Below are 18,411 nucleotides of genomic sequence, written 5' to 3'. Positions count from 1 at the left end.
CTAAGCGACAAAAAGGAGTGTGCCATAATTGATGCACTTTTCATTGCGGGTGGTTGCTATGATTACACTGCCTGTGCTCCAGCTTTGAGTGGAGCTTGTAAGGTACTCCAGTTATTGGGGTTCTCATTCCATATATCATCCAGCACAAGGAAAAACTTCTTTCCATTCAATTCTTTCTGCAGACTATGTTGTAGTGATTGCAAGGTGTTAGAATTACTAGATGAATGTTCAGGGACCGACTCTAAAATTGCTTTTGTTATTCCTACCAAGTCAAACTGATCAGATACGCACACCCAGACTCTGAAATCGAACTTGTCCCCACCCTCTTGTCGTTATAGATTATTTGAGCGAGGGTTGTTTTTCCAACCCCACCCATACCAACAATTGGAATCACCTGAACTTTATCAGCAGTAGCCACTTCATCAGATAGCAATAATTCTATGATCTTCTCCCTATCACCATCCCTACCATAAACCTCAACCTCATCCACCAAAGAAGTAGTCAACCTTTGTTCAGTCACTGATGACACTCCTCCATCACCCTCTCTGAAATGAAGACCAGACTTTTTTTTTACAATAGCCTCTAGCTCCTGGGTGATTATCTTTATTTTTTCACCAATCTCCTTTTTGGAAATCACACCGCTAGGATGAAAAGAGAGGTTGAACTTCCATACCTTGCCGCTGCTGCTGCTGCTGGTTTGAGGTCCTTGTACCAAACTGGGCCGCTTAGCTTCAGCTTCAAACTCGTCAAGGACATCTTCAATGTCGTAAGCTAAAGCTTTGAGATCGTCCAGCCACCTCTTCACTGCTTCTTCCCGAATCTGCCTCTGCTCAGCATCATGCAGCACTGCTTGGAGATGCAACAAAGTGTTCCTCCACTCCTGGAGCACTGCTGTGTCAACTTTGAGCTGGCGTGCATAATCTAACAAAGGGGCAGCCACCAGCTTGTCCAGCACCACCTCAAACAAGGAAGACAGAAATGCCTCCACCACAACCATTTTTCTTTGGAAACGAAGGATTCAGAAGTTCAGAAACATACAATGAGGAAAACCCAGAGAGTTATGAAGGCCTCTGCACTCTCAAAACTTGCTCTTAATTATATGAGATGGGTCTAATTACTTGTCCACCCTTCTACAATCAAAATATCACCTTTGCTCACAATGAAATTACAAAAAAAGAAGAAGGGTTCTTTAAGAACTTCCACAAATTATTGAGAAGAATTGTCCATTAGTATTGAAACAATGAAAGAAAAAAGAAAAAGAAAAAGCAAAAAAATACAATGCATGCTTTTGGCATATCTTCAATGAATAAAGCAATCAGGGAAAGGCAGTGTCACATGGGCGTGTCTGCAGACTCTGCACAACAAGTAATCAAATTGCTTTATTGCTGTCCACACTCACTCAAGGATGAAAGTTTCCATTTTTTTGGCCGAAATTTCGGGTTTCGGTGGCCGGCGATACGAAAGAGGGGGGCGAAATGTCGATGGGAGAAATTTCGCCAAATTTCGGTTAAAATCGGCGAAAAAAAGCGCCGAAAAATGGATGCAGGCGAAAAAGCGGCGAAATCTTCCAAAAATCGCCGGATACTGCAACTTATCGGCGAATTTTCGGTTTGTATCGCCGATTTTATTTCCGATTTTTAGGGAAATTTCCCGATATTTCCTACCAGTCCAGCCCGCGCACAGGATACAAAATCTGATCATGATTTGCAGGCAAAGGTTGTGTTTTTTAGCCTGGCTCAAAAATCGTGGATTTAGGGTTCGTGAAATTTATATCCAATGGCACAAAAGCAAAGCGACCCCTAGAACAGATCCAGAAAACACAGGAAGCAAAAAAAAAAAAAAAAGCAATCTTTCTGGTTTTCCTTGGGGGTTTTGCATGGATTTTCTCGGAAATCAAACGAGGATGAACTTTCCCGGAAAACGAATGGGGGATGGATTTTCTTGGGAATCAAACGGGGTTGCAGAAAAATAAAAATAAATAACAAGATTACATTAGTACCTGGGAGGATTGAGAGTGGCAGAGGAAAATAGGGCCTTTTTAGGGATTCTCTCGTCTGGAGGGCAACTTCAGAAAAGGGCTTCTTGATGCCCGAGTGAGAGAAGTGGGTGGCCCTTTTTATTTTTAGACTTAGTAGAGATTAAAAAAGAAGGAAACATGAGAACAATTTTCCACTCTCTATATAAATAATTATTAATTATCCATCTTTATTTTGATTAAATCACTACCATGGATTAAAATTTCGATTTTTATCAATGATATTTTATGAATTAAAATTAATTTGATAAGATAAATTATTAATAATTTTAATTATTTAAATAAATTAATGTTAATAAAAAAAGTTATTACCACATATTTTTAATAAAATTTTAAAAATTAAATCTCAAATAAAATATTTTATTGATATTTCAATTTGAACCCTTGTGCCTCTGATGATCCAAATTGAAACTGGATGTGATCCAATGGTCAGAATTGAACCTCAAGCTATGTAATAATATGTATAAATTATTGATATTTACTAAAATAAGTTTTTCATAAAACTTCATAATGAGTGTATAAGTACAACTAATATAATATAATTATGTATAATATCGCAAATCGTATTATATATATATATATATCAAATTCTTCACCAAAACAACTTTAAATTGTCTATTATACTTTTAATTATATTAATACAAGGTTTTTTTACATTTCTATGAGTTTTGATCAATTTTTTGCTTATAAATTTTTTTTTTTTCAAAATATCCATTAATATTTCTCCGATATATCCATAAAATAAAGTTATTGATATATCCGTGATTACTGATATTTTCATCTTGCACTAACTTAGGTTTGAAAATTATTCGATCCAGCTGTTAATGGGGCCAATTTTTACAAAAGTGACTTTACTTCAACATCCCTAACTAGAGTTTTAAAACTACTCAATAAATCAATTATTTATAGAAGCTACACACTTTGACGGAAAAAGTATTACAAGTGGGTGTAGTTCTATAAAATGTTAAAACCCAAGCATGAGAAAATGGTAGAATTATTGAATTTCTTTTATGAGTAAAACCATTAACGAAAAGGGCTCCCACATGGGTCCATAAAATAATTAAGCAAGTTGCTTTAGTCTTGATTTATTGATTTATGAATTATATACATTATAGTCTTTTGTCACCCAATTATAATCAATAAAAATTAATTTTTCATCTTATTATCAATTTTTATTTTATTTTATAATGCACCAAATATATAAGTATAGACTATACAACTAAACAATCTTATATTGTAATGTTAGGCTTCCCACGACTCCAACCCTCTAAGCTTGTGGGGGTCTTCCATGAACTCTTTTAGGGCACCTATTTAATGTTTTTGTGGGAAAATGTGTCAGATGTGTTAACCAAATCACGTACACATATAAATAGAAAATAAAAAATAAAATAAAATTTTTAACGTGGTTCAATGATCAATGTGATCCCTACATCCATGAAATATATCAATACTCAATAATCTACTAATCAAAATAAGAAGAGTTATAGTTGTGAAATTCTAAAAAAAAAAAAAAAAAAAAAAAACCTTTTAATTGCAGCCACACTCTTTATAAAAATAAATTCTTAAATATAAAAATGTTAAATATATAATAGGGCAAAGTTATCCATCATTACCCATCAACCCCACGAATTGATCTGACAGCTTAATCCTCAATCCCCCTAATGAAACACAACAATATTAATCCGGACTCCATAACCAATAACATGGGCATGGGCTTGACCGGGTGATTGGTTACACGGACAGAAGGATGAGTCAACAGATGGCCAGATGGTATTAAGAATTAAAATGGAAGGAATTGATATTTTTCTTTCTTCTTTAGGATGCATTGAATTTGATGCTCTAAAAACCCATCAAACGGTGCAGAGAGCATCAGAAGGTGTGTGCTTTGATCAGGACACATCTACCAATAACTGATTTTCGAAGCTGAAGAGCATCAGAACATGGGTGCTTTGATTGAGGCTCATTTTCAAAATTGGGTTACAGTTAATACGGGTTTGAATATGTAAGAATCATCTCATAAAATAAGCAAATCTTTCTCAATACACCTACCGCAAATGACCTTTAAATAAACATTGTTGACAACTGATAACTAGATGTTCAAATAAGCAAGAGAGAGATAGAAGAAGAAAAATATAAATTTAACTTGTGACGTGTGACAAATTCTGTTTTCTTCTAACTTCTCAAACTCAAATTCATATAATATGATGTCCTTTTTAGGGTGTTATAATAAAGTCTATGGTATTGTATTTTCAAATTTTCAATGCTACGATATTTGAAAATCAATCTCAACATCAAAATTAAATAGGTGAAGATTGATTTTAAATTTAATAATATTATAAAAATGAACAATTTGATTTATCACTTTCTCAAAATATTAATTGGATTGATTTTGAGTTTTATAACTTTTTAATATTAATTGAATCAGTTTTTTAGTTTTAAATTATTTTTATAAATTAGTAATCTATCTATGAAATGTTACTTGATTTAGCATCTATTTACTAAATGAAAATTTTATAAAAATTAATAAAAATTTAAAAATAAAAACACATAGGGATGCAACTTGGGTGGATTGAACAAATTGATGACAAACCTAAACCCAACCCGAATTTAAAAACAATGAACAAAAGTTTAATCTAACTCAAACTTTAACCGAAGATATTTAACCCAACTCCAACTCAACTACATTATTTTTCTAAACTTAAGTTGAGTTTAGGTTGTTTAAATAAAACTCGGTTTGGTCAAGTTGAGTTCATGTTGTTAAGGTTACATCTTTTAAAATCCATCTATAATGCTTTTAAAAACTTTTTAAATATAGTTATATGAAAATTTAAAAGAAAATAAGACAAAAATTCAAGATAGTAAATAAACATAAATTTATATTTTTTTCTAAAAACAAAAATTAAAAAAATGACATAATATAATTTGATATTTTTTCTTAAAAATAGAAAAAGAAAATGCATATTATTAAAATATTATAAAAACATTAAATCAGGTTTGGGCTAAACTTAGATTGTTCGAATCTTAGCTCGAACTCAGCCCAAATTGAGCTCAAGTTGAAAAAAAACACATAATTTAAACCCAATCCAAGTATTAAAAATGATTGTCCAAATCACCCAAATATTAAGTTGGGTTCGGGTTAGGTTGGGTCAACTCGTCCAAGTTGCACCCCCTAAAAACACATGTATAATTTGGATAGATAATATTTAAAGATTTTGGATATTAGACGATGATGCTGGAATAAAATAAAGAAAGAATTGCATTCTATTTTTTTGCTTTTTATGATTTTTTTCTCCATATTTTTCTTTTGTTTTTTTAAAACAGCTTGTTGGTTGAAAATTATTGTTTATTTTATTTTATTTTTAAGAACTACTTTTAAAAAATGATCACAAAAGAAGATGCCATGTGAACAGAGCAGATACTGATAAACATCTTTGATATACATATACTGGACATGCAAATAATTCATGAAGAAAACCCAAACAGAAAAAGCCCAAATGAGGTGCAGTTGGCTTCTGCACCCTCAAAGCTTGAGCTTACTTGTTTGATTACTTGATCACCCTTATACAATCAAAATATCACTCATGCTCCCAATGTAATAATAAAAAAGAAGAGGGGCACTTTATTCATTACACGTCACAGATGCAGTGACGACTGACAACAACCCAAAAAAAAGTTCATCCAGAGCATACCTGAGTGCCATGCAGGACAGAGGGAGGAGAAGTGAGAAGTCCATCCAATGCCTGTAGCATCCATATGGTTCATGCCCCTGTTTTAGTCCCATTGCAGCATGCATATCGACCAAGCAAAACTGAATCATTATGATACAAAAAGACATTTTCTTGCCATAAACCCAATCAAATCTTTTTTTAAGAAGGATTATGCTGTTTGTGAAAGCAAAACTCAGGAATATCATTCCAAAGTAAAACAAAAGTTCAAGAGAACCAATTTGGAAAACCGATCATCTTTATGCATTAATACATTACCAATACTATGGTTACAGTGAAGCATGTCATAATATGACTCAAAACATCTACACTAACAATACTTGATCGCAACTACAGTACGATGAAGGATAAAATTGGCACCAAAAATTGAATAAGGCACAGATAAATTTTTTGAAAGGAAGCCTTAAATCAACATTTGGCCTTAATTATAATTATTTGTGCTACGGTCCCAATTGTTTCCAATTGAAAATGCTTGAACAGTTACTATGATTTCACTTCCATTTTTCTGCAGGCAAAAAAAATTAAACTGGTGCATCAAGAAGCACTGTCACAACTGATGTCTAGCATCAGGGATGGTGCAACATTAGATTTCTTTCAGTGGTAGAGACACTGGTAGATCTTTGATAAGTAAAGGATTGTTCAGGGGAAATGGAGAGAAAGCAATAGCTAATGGTAGCTCACATATTTAAGAGAATATCTGTGTAAATTCCTCTAATATCTGAATGCATCTTCAAAGGAAAAAACTGCTCTAGTTTACGCCAAAATTCAAAAGAGTTTCTTGAGCATCTCGTAATGTAAAATGAAATATGTTTTTTCCTTTTAAATAAACAGAGGAGGATTATTGAAACTCCAAGATTATGTGAGTCAAAAGAACTTAAAGAAGCACTAATACCTGCTGACTGGTGAAGCTACAGTCTTTAATAGCTGCTGTGGTAAGTTAAAAGGCAATCCTTTGGAGCAAAATCATGGAATGAATGTCCATGATGTTTTTTTTGATAGATAAGCACATAATATATTAAAGGGCAAAAGGCCATAAAGCATACAGGGAGTATACACAGCTGCCTAACACAAGAACGCAAAAAACAAGCAACCTCACCAACCCTTAAGTGGCAGAGCGAAGATGACTCCTCTCCAATGTACACCCTGGCCCAACTCCACAAATTATATACAAAAGAATTTTTGAGTTTCTGTATAGCTAAAGAACCCTATTCATTTCCTTCCATACCGTCCAAAAAATATACAATGGGATGGAATTCCAGATCTTTTTCCTTTTTTTCCCCACAAAAGAGCTCCTCCAACTAAATAACGCCTCTTTAACTGACTCTGGAAACACCCACTGAACCCCAACAAGGGCAAGGACAATCTCCCTAAGGGCCCTTACCACTATACAGTGTAAAAGAATATAAATTACATTTTCCTCTTCACAACCACACAAAAAACAGCGGTTAGGGAGCTGCCACCCCCGTTTTTGAAGCCTATCCAAAGTGAGAATCTTCCCCCACATGGCTTCCCAAGCAAAAAAATCAACTTTGGTTGGGACCTTATCCACCCAAATGCATTTAATCGGGAAGACGCATGCATTGGGGACAACTAGCAGATTATAAGCATCCTTAACCCCAAAAATGTAATTCCGAATAATGAATTTATGGAATTAATTCATGCAAAAATAAAAGGGCTTTGGTGGAGGCCCCACATAACTGATTTCATAATTGAATGATTGATTTATTGATTTAATTGCCATGCATAATTGATTTTATTTTGCTATGTGACGTGCATGAGATTATTCCTTAATTGTGCATTAACCTCCTCTCTTGATAGCGCATTGTGGCTTGCCGCCTAGGTACGCATCCACTCCCTTTCTGGTATTTCTATATGCATGTTTAGATTCTCACATGTGCATGATCACTTTGAATATTCGTTGATTCCCTCATCAATTGCCAGAATTGCTTCATTTTATTAGTAGAGACCCGACTTTAGGGACTTAGAAGGGTGTTACGGTCTTTACAGTACCTTCCCAATGAGTAACCTGACCCTCGAACCCGATCCGGTTTCTCACAGACCATCTTTTCCAAAACAAGGAGTCACACTTAGGGTTTTCTTTCTTATTTTGTTTACCATTTTAAAAATAAAACAAAAATAAGTGACGACTCTAAATCATTTTTCTAAAAAATAACAATAAATCATTTTTTCAAATAAAAATCGAGCTCGCCATCGAGTGGGAAATACATGAGCCAAAATGCAGGGTCCACAATTATTTATTTAGGTTTTTTAATAAATTAATAGAAATATATTTAATAACTAAAATGGAACATAAAATTGTTTTAACTTGCTTGAGAATCATTCTAGTGGGATTAAATTAAAGTACTTTTTAATGCTCAAAAGTATGATTAAAAAATTTATGAAAATCACTTCAAAGGATTAAAAATTCTTTTGATTCTTAAACTAGAATTTAATATATGTTTCTTTAAAGTATTTTTTTTTATAGATAATATATTGTTAAAAATATTATCAAGAAGAAATTTATATTTGAGTATCACCTAATTTTTTGATAAAATGTTATTAATAAAAATATAATAAATTAAAAATTAATTGGTTAAAATGGATTAAATAATTCTTATATTTTTAAATTTAACATTTAATATGCTTTTGCTTGAAAAATAACCCATTTTTTTTTACGTAAATGTCTTTGATTATTTTATGTATCTACATGTAGATTTAAAAAATATATTTTTACAATAAAAGAATGAATCCAATTATAAAGGAATTAAAACTTACTTTGAAATAGGAAATAGTCAACAAATGCATAAAAATGCGAACAGGTAAGCTGCTAATTTTCTTGAAAAGTTAAGCTCATATCTTGTACTTCAACACCCTCATTCACTTGAGACTTCACGTAGACACATGAAGAGACAAATAAGCACGCATAGAAACCGCAGATAAAATAAGACTCTGATACTATATAAGACAACCAATTTTTATAAAAGTTTAAACTTGTAGGATTTAAATCCAAAATGTTTATCACACACTTCAATACAAATAAAGAAATTAAATAAGTAAAATTTCAAGATTTATTAATTAAGTTAGCTAAAAAAGAGAGAAACATTATATCTTTACAAGAAAAAAAAAAGTTTGTAGAAAACTGTAGATCATTGAAATCATAGTGAAACAAAGCCTAAATTTTCTTGTTACGGGGCATGCAAATAATTCTGTTACTAAAAATAGGAGAAACCTTCCAACAGCTGCAGGTGTTAAAGGCCATTGTGGTGATGACACCACCACACTTGGGTTGATATATGAACTTGGAAACCAAGAGGAGGGCTGTGCTGCCATTCCTAACTCCTCACTTTTAACAGTAGCCTGCTAGTTCCAATGATTAGTGATTCTGCACCATATTTGGATCACCTCTGAGACCTTCACTTCTCCACATTCATGTCCAAAGCAATAACCTATATGCAAATTAAATTATCAGGTCCAAGTAAATCAAATGAAAGTCCATTAAATTTTCCATGTCCAAATAAATCAAATGAAAGCCGAACCCAAAGACAAAGACTTAAAAAGTTAAAAATTTGGGGTCTACGTCAGTTTATAGTATTAAAATTTTTGTCAAACAAGTTAGAGAATTTAGTCAAAAGTGAGCATTGGTTGTTAAAGGTTGAAATTAGGTCAAGGGTAAGTCTTGAATTTGTTCCATGCCGGCCTTTGGCAGAATTAGAATATGAATTGGAGATGAAATATTTGAATCGGTCAAATTGAGAAAATTGTAGGAACACTAAATTTAATATTTTTGGGTATGTTAAATTGATGAAATTAAGTTTTAAAATATCACTTAAATTTTTGTTAATAAATAAATATTGATAAAATTAATCGATTCAATGTTGCTATGAATTTTAGCTTTGGGATGACAAAAATTTATATATGTTTTTGACATTTTCTTTAGAATATGGTATTGTAAAAAATAAATGAGAAATTGAATTTTTCTCATGTTCATCATGCTGCTATACCAACTTAGCAAGCTGATGTAACCTTCAAGGCAGTAATTCCTACTTTTTGTAGTTCACCTGTTTAAGAGAGCAGCTTGAGAGGACAATCAGCAATATAAAGACAAGAAAGAAAGGAGGGTAGCCCTTGTTTTGGCAAGGACTTGAGTTTATTACACCGCTGTATCCCCAGCATTTCAAGAGAGGTGAGGTGCTGAATCCCCTTATCGTCCAGGGATTTCAGATTTGGAAAACCCTTAATTGCAAGAGAAGTAAGAGTTGAGGGTAGTAACCACTCCTCTGGAAACGACTCCAATCTTTTTTCCTCATTTCCTTCAATCGACGACTTTCTAAGAAAGGGAAGCATCTGCAAGCCCCACTCCTTCCGACAGGCCATGAGTTTGTCACAATTATGGATTACAAGTGAAGATAGATCAGTAGGTCGGTCGGGCGGTCTCTGCGTGAAAGTTTTGGTTTGCTGGGGGTATCATTTTCTTAGCTTTTGTACCAGTGGAAGACTCTAGCTAAAAATTGGTTGATATCTTCTCCTTTGATTAGCTTGAATCCATGGAAGCGAGAGCTTTATGATAAAAACTTCTTAAGGGTATGATCCTCCCATGGGAAAAGTGTTCATATGCTTAAGATTTTGAAAGTGACCTTAACCAAATTTGGGGTCCATACAAGATGAACAAAATGATAGTATCATCTGCACCCTTGTGCTTGTGTCCAGTGACCTGACTCGAGAAATGGGCTACGCGAATTGTAACCGACTTGCCTAGCCAAATTGAACTGGGTTTTGTGATGGAAAGTGTGTGGGAAGGCAATCTAATAGTTGAAGATCGTCAAGGAAATCCAGGGAGACCCCACGTCATATGACTCATATCATAGCCACACTTCCATATGGCTATGATAGGAAGTATAGTAACATGGAGCGTGTATATGGTATGCATTTGCAGACAGGGTTAAGGAAGGGCACACCAGCCTCCTCTTCAGCTTCATGCTACAATGGACTGCCAGCCTCAACTAGGGGTGTGAGGCAGTTCAAGCCTGACCTCAGCATTAAAATTTTTTAGCCCAAGTCCAAGCTCTGTCCACCCTAGGGCAGGGTTTGGGCTGGTTTTTTGAGGCTAATCTCAGCTCATGAGCCACCCCTATCCTGGCCGAGGAGGAGTCCCACTAGATGCCCATCCGAGCAGAGCTAAAGCCCAAGCATGATGAGTTTACATTTGTAACCGAGGGCACAAGGGGTGCAATTCAGCAGCATATATAAACCAGAGAACTGGATAAAGAACCTGAAAACAAGGGTAGTGATTGAAACTAGAAAGAGGACAACATCATTCATTCAGAGGTCCATTTCAATCGAAATGAGTTCCAAGGTTACCTGCCTTGTACACAAATTGCAATTTTGCATCCTGATAATCAAATACACCTTCACGTCCAAGGAATTATATATCAAATCAATGAGCAAGTTAGAATAAGAATTGTACACTTTCTTTTTCAAGTAAAAGCAGTACAACTTTCAAATATCTCATTCCTCATGAAGAAGAAACTGACTTTGTAAGCGGCAAAATTGTAGGACTTGCATAAGATGCCTTTTGAGCACAACAGATATTGGGAAACAATGTTCGTATGCTTACAGTTAAGAGACCGAAGAACTTGACATGTACACAGTTCTGATACTAATAGTAAGAGAAACCTTCTGGGTGAAACAAGAAGTCTGCCAGTGTGGAGGTGAGATCATCCAGTTGATTTGATATATGAACTTGGTCACCAAGGAGAGGACTTTGCTGCCATTTCTTACTCTTCATAATTAGCTGTAGCATTGCACGTTCTGCTCCCACCACATTAGTGATTCTGCACTGTGTTTGCTTCACCTTTGAGACCTCCAAATCTCCACTTACTCATCATCCACGTGGGCATCAAGGATTCGAATGTCTAATAATGTAGAGAAGGAAAAAATTATTTCGGCGGGAGCTAGTGTGAGTATGAAATAGGTCACAGGTGCAATCCCATTTCCTTACCTTACTGTGCCATGTGAACTTTTCAGGTTTATTATAAGCTTCTGAAAGGGCTTCGAGAAAGTTATTGTTCTCTTACAGCACATGGTCCGAGACAACCCCAGCAAAATAGAACAGCTATAGTGATACTGAAAGCTTTTCTTATAGCCAACAAGTTGGCTCTACACTAGATCGAGCCTGCAATATTGAAATGCAATTTGTCCATTAACAAAATCTTATATTCAATTTTGAAGTGAAAAAATAACTAGTTTTGAAAGTTCACATCAACTTGTAATTTCTATTTCTAAGGGTTTTGTTAACAACCTATTCAATGACCTGCATCAAAAACTACATCTGTTTACTTGCCCTGACACCAAGTAAGCTAATTTTCTATGCAACAAAATTGTAGGTCTTGCTTAAGATGCCTTTTGAGCACAATAGATATTGGGAAACATCTTTCATATGCTTACAGTTTAGAGACCGAAGAACTGGACATGCGAACAGTTCTGGGTGAAACATGAAGTCTTCCGGGGTGGTGGTGAGATCATCCACTTGCTTTGATACATGAACTTGGTAACCAAGGAGAGGGCTATGCTGCCATTCCTTACTCTTTCATATTCAAGGGTAGCATTGCAAGTTCTGATCCCACCACATCTCCACCAGTGATTCTGTACGTATCAAGGATTCAAAGATCTAAGAATGTAGAAGAGGAAAAAGAAAATGGTTTTAGCAGGAGCTAGTATGAGTATGAAATAGGTCACAGGTGCGAGCCATTTCCCTACCTTACTGTGCCATGGGGACTATTCAAGTTTGGTATAAGCTTCTGAAAGGGGTTGGAGAAAGTTTTTGTTCTCTTACAGCGCATGGTCTGACAAAACCCCAACAAAAAAGAACAACTATAGTAGTACTGAAAACTTTTCTGATAGCCACCAAGTTCTCTACAAAGGCTTTACCAGGTAGATCTTTCCATTTGGAGTCTTTTGGTGGAGAACCTCCTATATCAATAACAAAATAGTATGCACTCAGGCATAGAAAATTCTTCATGACATGAACGGTTTTATAGTCCCTGACAAAAGATTACAGAAACAGAATAATTAGAATTAGGAAGGAGCTAATTGTTTACAAAGGTCGCTTAGAAATCTATATCCCACCAAATTAGAGTGTTTGTGATTCTTCACCACATTTGCAACACTTTTCAGGACCAAAGTCTTCACTCATTCACATCCTGTAAATATGCATCACACAAAAAGCATCTTAATAACCTAAGAAGGTATAGCAGATTTGAAAAGGAGAGGATTTTATGCTGCATAACAGAGTTGGCAACCCAATTCAAAACTCTAATTTCCCCACCTGATCAGGGTAACTCTGTTTGGGCTTCTTCAAAGGGCAGGAAGAATGTTTTGGTCCCCTGCAGCACAAAGTCAGGCATGAAACTCCAGAGACATGGATCAATTAAAGTAGCAAAGCTTATTTGACAGCCAAGAAATTTGTATTTACACCAGAAGCCTACAATATTGAAATGTAATTAACTTGTCCGTGACCAAAATCGTATGCTTGATTTCGAAGTGAACCACTAAAAGTTCGAAAGTTGGAGAGTAGGGAATTGCTTTCCAAATCTAAAGGATGTATCTTTTTCCCTAAGTTCTTTTATAATTCCAATAAAACTTTGTATTTCTAGTATTACCATTGTTATTTTATATGAAACCAACAAGGGCTTCATCTCCTCCCTCATGCCTATAATTCTGGACTTCGGTTCTTCCCCTACCTCTCTAATTTCTCCTACTTCTAGCTCGGTCAAGATATTTTTGAGAAATACAGTGGATAGTTTTTAATATCTGAAAATTAAGCTATTAAGACAAACATCAACTTGCAATTCACAAACTATTGAAACAAAGGACAAGAAAGAGAAGATGTTTAAACTTTGTGAACTAGAAATAGGCAAACCTTTTCCATCTATATCTATAAAATATCTACCTATTGATTTAAGTACCAATTTAAGTACCAAATTCGGACTTCCCTACCTTATCATGGTAACTCTGTCTGGGATTGTTAAAGGGGTAAGAAGAGTGTTTTGGTCCCTTGCAGCATGCAGTTTAACATAAAACTCCAGCAAAACAGAACAGCTATGGTAGTAAAGCCTTTTTGATAGCCAAGAACATTGCTCTTACACCAGAAGCCAGTGACATTGAAATGCAATGAGCAAACTCTTGTCTCCAATTTGATGAGAAGAAACAATTAGGTTTGAAAGGTACCATGAATATTTACTTTCCAAGATATGTTTTTGTTAACAACTCATTCAGTGGCCTGAATCAGAGACCACACCTTTGAACACTTTTGGTCAAATTCAAAAGCCATCCAACATCAGCCTGTAGATAATTTTAGAAACATATGAGTATTGATGTCATGACAGATGTGTATCTTATCTAGTTACATTTCATTTAATGAACGCACCAACCAAGTAGGGAATCCTTTTACCATTCCAGAACTCTTTCCAAGACAAACAGCATACCCGAGTGCCATGCAAGACAGAGGAAAGTCAAAAGGCTATTTGAAAGGAGAAATCATCAATAAAAGCATGGAAATGCAAATGAAGTAAACAATTACAATTCTGGGATACATTACCTCTATAGTTCTGTAGGAAAGCCCAACTTTGAAAGGGCTTGGAGAAAGTTTTTATTCTCTTCCAGCACATGGTCAGACATAAAACCCCAGCAAAATAGAACAGATATGGTAGTATTGAAAGCTTTTCTGATAGCCACCAAGTTGGCACTTACACTATAAGCCTGCAATATTGAAATGCAATTTGTTCATTAACTAAATTTTATATTCAATTTTGAAGTGAAAAAATAACTAGATTTGAAAGTTCGGATTAACCTCTAATTCCTATTTCTAAGGGTTTTGTTGACAGCCCATTTGATAACCTACATCAAAAACTACATCTGACAACATCTTCTATAATTTTCTAAAACTTTAACTTTTCAATCATTAAAATATAGAAGCATTAAAGTCTTGATTGTTTTTTCCTTTGAATGTTGAAGGTCTAGAAAACCCAGCAAAGGTGGTTTCAATATGTAAAATATTATACAATTTTTTCTTGCTAGGATATGTCTCTCAGTTATTTGATCAGTAATAGGTGAAGTCTGTTGCTTTGTGTATTTATACCAACTTAGCAAGCTGATCTAACCTTCATGGCCATAGTTCTTAACTTTTCTTCTTACTTCCTTTATGCTCTTGTTTAATAAATGTAACTTCTTGCTCTGTGAAGAAATTAAGCCATTTAGACAAATATCTATATGCAATTCACCAACTATCTACTTAGCATGGATATTCACCCTTAAGAGTTCAATGTGGACTGGAGTTTTTGGCATGCAGTACATCCATTGAAGTTATTCCCATCTTAAGTTGTCGAAAGTCAGAGGAACTTACATAGTTTAATGGCAACAAGAGAACTTAGGAAGGTGACAGAAATCTATTTGCATACTCTTCTCCTGAGTCTGTAGTTTGAAAAATATACAAATTATTTTGATGACAGAAAGAGCTAACCAAAAATGCAAAGTCCTACTCATCCAATTTCTACCTGTAGATAATTTCAAAGCCATATGAAATATGATGCCATGGTAGGTGTTTCTATCATACAGTTATAATATTTTAATTTGAAAACAATTTCAAAATTGTATTTTGGTAGGGTATTTTGATCTTTTATTTTAAAATTTATCAATAAAACATGCCTTTTGGTAAACATAAAATAAATCATAGAAAATCACAAAAAAATTAGTGAAAAATGCTTGAAAATTTCTTTTTTCTGTTTTGTTATATAACTGCTAAAGATATTTTAAAAAAGAAAGAAATTTAAAACTACTACACACATTTAATATTTATTAATTAAAAAATAAAACTAATTTTCAAGCAGCAGTTCTTTGCTTTGTTTTTGTATTAGAGTTTAAAATACTGGTTTCGATTCTGGAGCAGCCATGGAAGGTCTATGGTGAGATGGAATTGATTGGTAAAAGAGAATGATTCACAAACTCGGTGTGCATGGATTGCACAAAAAGTAAATAAAAGCAGAAAATACTTACTGAATCAATAATTGCAGAGAAAGGCAAAAGCTTGGATGCAAGGGCCTCATGTCCAGATGACCTCTTCAATTGAGGAATCAATTTCATCAAGTATCACGATGCAAGGGATGTGAGAAATGTTGGTCGAATTTTTCCTTTTATACCTTTGGCATAGGTTCTTCAGCAGATGACATCCTGGAATATAAAGACGAGAAAGGGAGGAGGGCAGCCCCTGTTTTGGCAAGGACTTGAGTTGAAGAACCCACAAGTACAATCCTTTAGTAGTTGCTCCAATGAGTTGAAAGCTTTCACATGGAGCAAAGTCAAGGAATAGATATTGATGGTGTCACCATGGAGAATTCAGGAGCAAGCATAATGTCAAAACTCTAAAGAAGACAATCCTCAGCAACCAAACCAATGAGATTGGCTAATTGTTCCCACATTTGTTAATTCAGGTTTTTGCTAATTCCTAGAGATGAAATATAAATCAAGTTAACTTCAATTGAAACTCATATATGTGAATTATTGTTGTAAGAAAAAAAACGAATATTTGAGAAAGTGGGATTGTGGAATAATTTGTACCTATGTGAAAACAGGGCACTCTGTAGCTATGAATACACTGTGTTTGAAGGCTTCATCACTTCTAACTACTCCAAAGGATCTGAATTGTAATATTTGTGAAGGGATGATTTGTCTACAAAGGCTTTACCAGGTAGATCTTTCCATTTGCTCCCTCCAATTGCTCCCTCAATCAATAATAAGATAGTACGCACTCAAGCATAAAAAATTCTTCATGACATGGATAGTTTTACAGTCCCTGAATATGATTACAGAAACTGGAATTAGAATTAGGAATGAGCTAATCGTTTACAAAGGTAACTTAAAAATCTATATCCCACCAAATTAGAACCAAGGAACAAGTATATATGTACTTACATATAACATCAAACTGCTAAGAAACTGATTGTTGCCCTGTAACATTTTGTCTAGAAAATCGTATTAAAAAACCTGCATAGAGTTCATGAAAAGCCTTAAATGAATATATTTGGACAATTCATACAAAATATTATAGTTTCGAAGTCAATATGTTTGGCTTGTTTTTCACTTACAGATCATAGGTGCAATTGTTTTCAAGTTCAAAGGAATTAAACATATTAATAGTTTATTTCATATCAATAACATAAAACATATATAGGCCTACTCCTATTTAAAGAAATTAACATTAAAAGATACACGCCAAAAATTCAAAGAGTCAAATACAAGGGTTGTTGATCAAATAAAAAATTAAAAAAAAAACTAGAAAACATGAAACAAAAAACTCCCACAAAAATTAAGGATTGTTCATTTGCACTTTTTATTTATTTATTTGGATTTAAAAATTTTTTAATTTGAAAATAATTTCAAAGGTGTATTTTGGGGGGGTATTTTTACTTTTTATTTTAAAATTTTGATAATAAAATCAAGGAAAATCACTGAAAAATGCTTTAAAATTCAATTTTCCTTTTTGTTATATAACTACTAAAGATATTTAAAAAAGAAAGAAAGAAATTTAAAACTACTACACACATTTAATATTCATATAATTAAAAAATAAAAGTAATTTTCAAGTAGTAGTTTGTTTTGATTTTGTATTAGAGTTTAAAATATTGGTTTCAATTCTGGAGCAGCCATGGAAGGTGATTGGTAGAAGAGAATGATACACAAACTTGGTGTGTGTGGATTGCACAAAACATAAATAAAAGTAGAAAGTACGTACTGAATTAATAATTGCATAGAAAGGCAAGAGTTTGGATGCAAGTGCCTCATGACAAGATGACCTCTTTAATATAGCAATATTTATCATATATCACGATGCAGGGAATGTGAGAAATGTTGGGCCATTTTTTCCCTTTATCCCTTTGGCATCGCTTCTCCAGCAAAGGACAATTCCCAATAGAAAGACGAGAAAGGGAGGAGGGCAACCCCTGTTTTGGCAAGGACTCGAGCTTTTCACAGTCGTAAATCGACAGAGTTTCAAGAGAGGTCAGGTGCTCAAGGCCCTTATTGCCCAGGGATTTCAGATTTGGAAAATTGTTAATTGAAAGAGAGGTGAGAGTGGAGGGCAGAAACCGCTCCTCGGGAAATGACTTCGATCTCTCTTCTTCAGGTCCTTCAATCCATAAACTTCTAAGAAAGGGAAGCGTTTGCAGGCGCCACTCCATCCGACAGGCCATGAGTTTGTTGCAATTCTGGATGTGAAGATGAGATAGATTAGTGGGCAAACCCCCTATTGGAAATGAATCGATTTCTGGACAATCTTTTATTATCAAATCTTTAAGGGATGTAAGGAGGGAGTGCATCCCTTGGGGCAGTGATTTGAGCTTCTTGCAGCTTTATCCAAGAGATGTTAGATTAGGAGTGGGCAATCCTCCTTGCGGAAAAGATACCAGATTAGGGCAATTAGTATGTCAATGACTGGAGAGATGTGAGATCCACGTGGTGAAGTCCATCTGGAATGTAAAGGGACTCCAGATTTCCACAATTTATGATACGAAGATACTCAAGCTTTGTGAAGGAGGCTAATGGAAAGGACGTGAAAGAATCACCACTCCATATATTTAAGTTGGTAAGGGAAGCGTAGTG

The 18,411-nt window shown here is 34.5% G+C and overlaps 2 protein-coding genes across 22 annotated transcripts in view; both read right to left on the bottom strand.

Moving 5' to 3' along the window:
- Window positions 1-17,645, bottom strand: part of LOC117927871 (putative disease resistance protein At3g14460) — a 28,053-nt gene extending 10,408 nt beyond the window's left edge. The window contains exons 1-15 of one of the 21 annotated variants that reach the window (XR_004653434.1): window positions 17,546-17,645; window positions 16,726-16,797; window positions 16,372-16,606; window positions 15,811-16,258; window positions 15,161-15,228; window positions 14,357-14,517; window positions 14,186-14,221; window positions 13,756-14,100; window positions 13,085-13,142; window positions 12,886-12,959; window positions 12,688-12,800; window positions 12,517-12,602; window positions 12,205-12,427; window positions 11,759-11,932; window positions 11,151-11,672 (exon numbers count right to left, since the gene is read on the bottom strand). The gene's annotated coding sequence lies outside the window, so the exon portion shown is untranslated. Of the gene's footprint in view, window positions 1-11,150; window positions 11,673-11,758; window positions 11,933-12,204; window positions 12,428-12,516; window positions 12,603-12,687; window positions 12,801-12,885; window positions 12,960-13,084; window positions 13,143-13,755; window positions 14,101-14,185; window positions 14,222-14,356; window positions 14,518-15,160; window positions 15,229-15,810; window positions 16,259-16,371; window positions 16,607-16,725; window positions 16,798-17,545 lie in introns of those variants that run through there. The other 20 variants (XR_004653435.1, XR_004653439.1, XR_004653440.1 and 17 more) reach the window with 20 other exon arrangements.
- LOC117927873 (putative disease resistance RPP13-like protein 1) lies at window positions 160-1,716 on the bottom strand. Its single transcript, XM_034847595.1, has 2 exons — window positions 674-1,716; window positions 160-545 (listed from the first exon to the last, which is right to left on the bottom strand). Exons 1-2 carry the CDS (start codon window positions 995-997, stop codon window positions 537-539), a joined length of 333 nt encoding a protein of 110 aa, XP_034703486.1. The 5' UTR covers window positions 998-1,716; the 3' UTR covers window positions 160-536.
- Window positions 17,646-18,411: the final 766 nt, after the last annotated feature.

The sequence above is a fragment of the Vitis riparia genome, chromosome 13 (genome assembly GCF_004353265.1).
Source record: "Vitis riparia cultivar Riparia Gloire de Montpellier isolate 1030 chromosome 13, EGFV_Vit.rip_1.0, whole genome shotgun sequence".
Classification (NCBI taxonomy): domain Eukaryota; kingdom Viridiplantae; phylum Streptophyta; class Magnoliopsida; order Vitales; family Vitaceae; genus Vitis; species Vitis riparia.
The sequence above is the reverse complement of the archived record's forward strand: the minus strand, read 5'-3'. Positions and strand labels throughout refer to the sequence as shown.

Coding starts and splice junctions, on each gene's coding strand:
- LOC117927873 (XM_034847595.1), bottom strand. CDS start 997: ATGGTTGTGGTGGAGGCATTTCTGTCTTCCTTGTTTGAGGTGGTGCTG.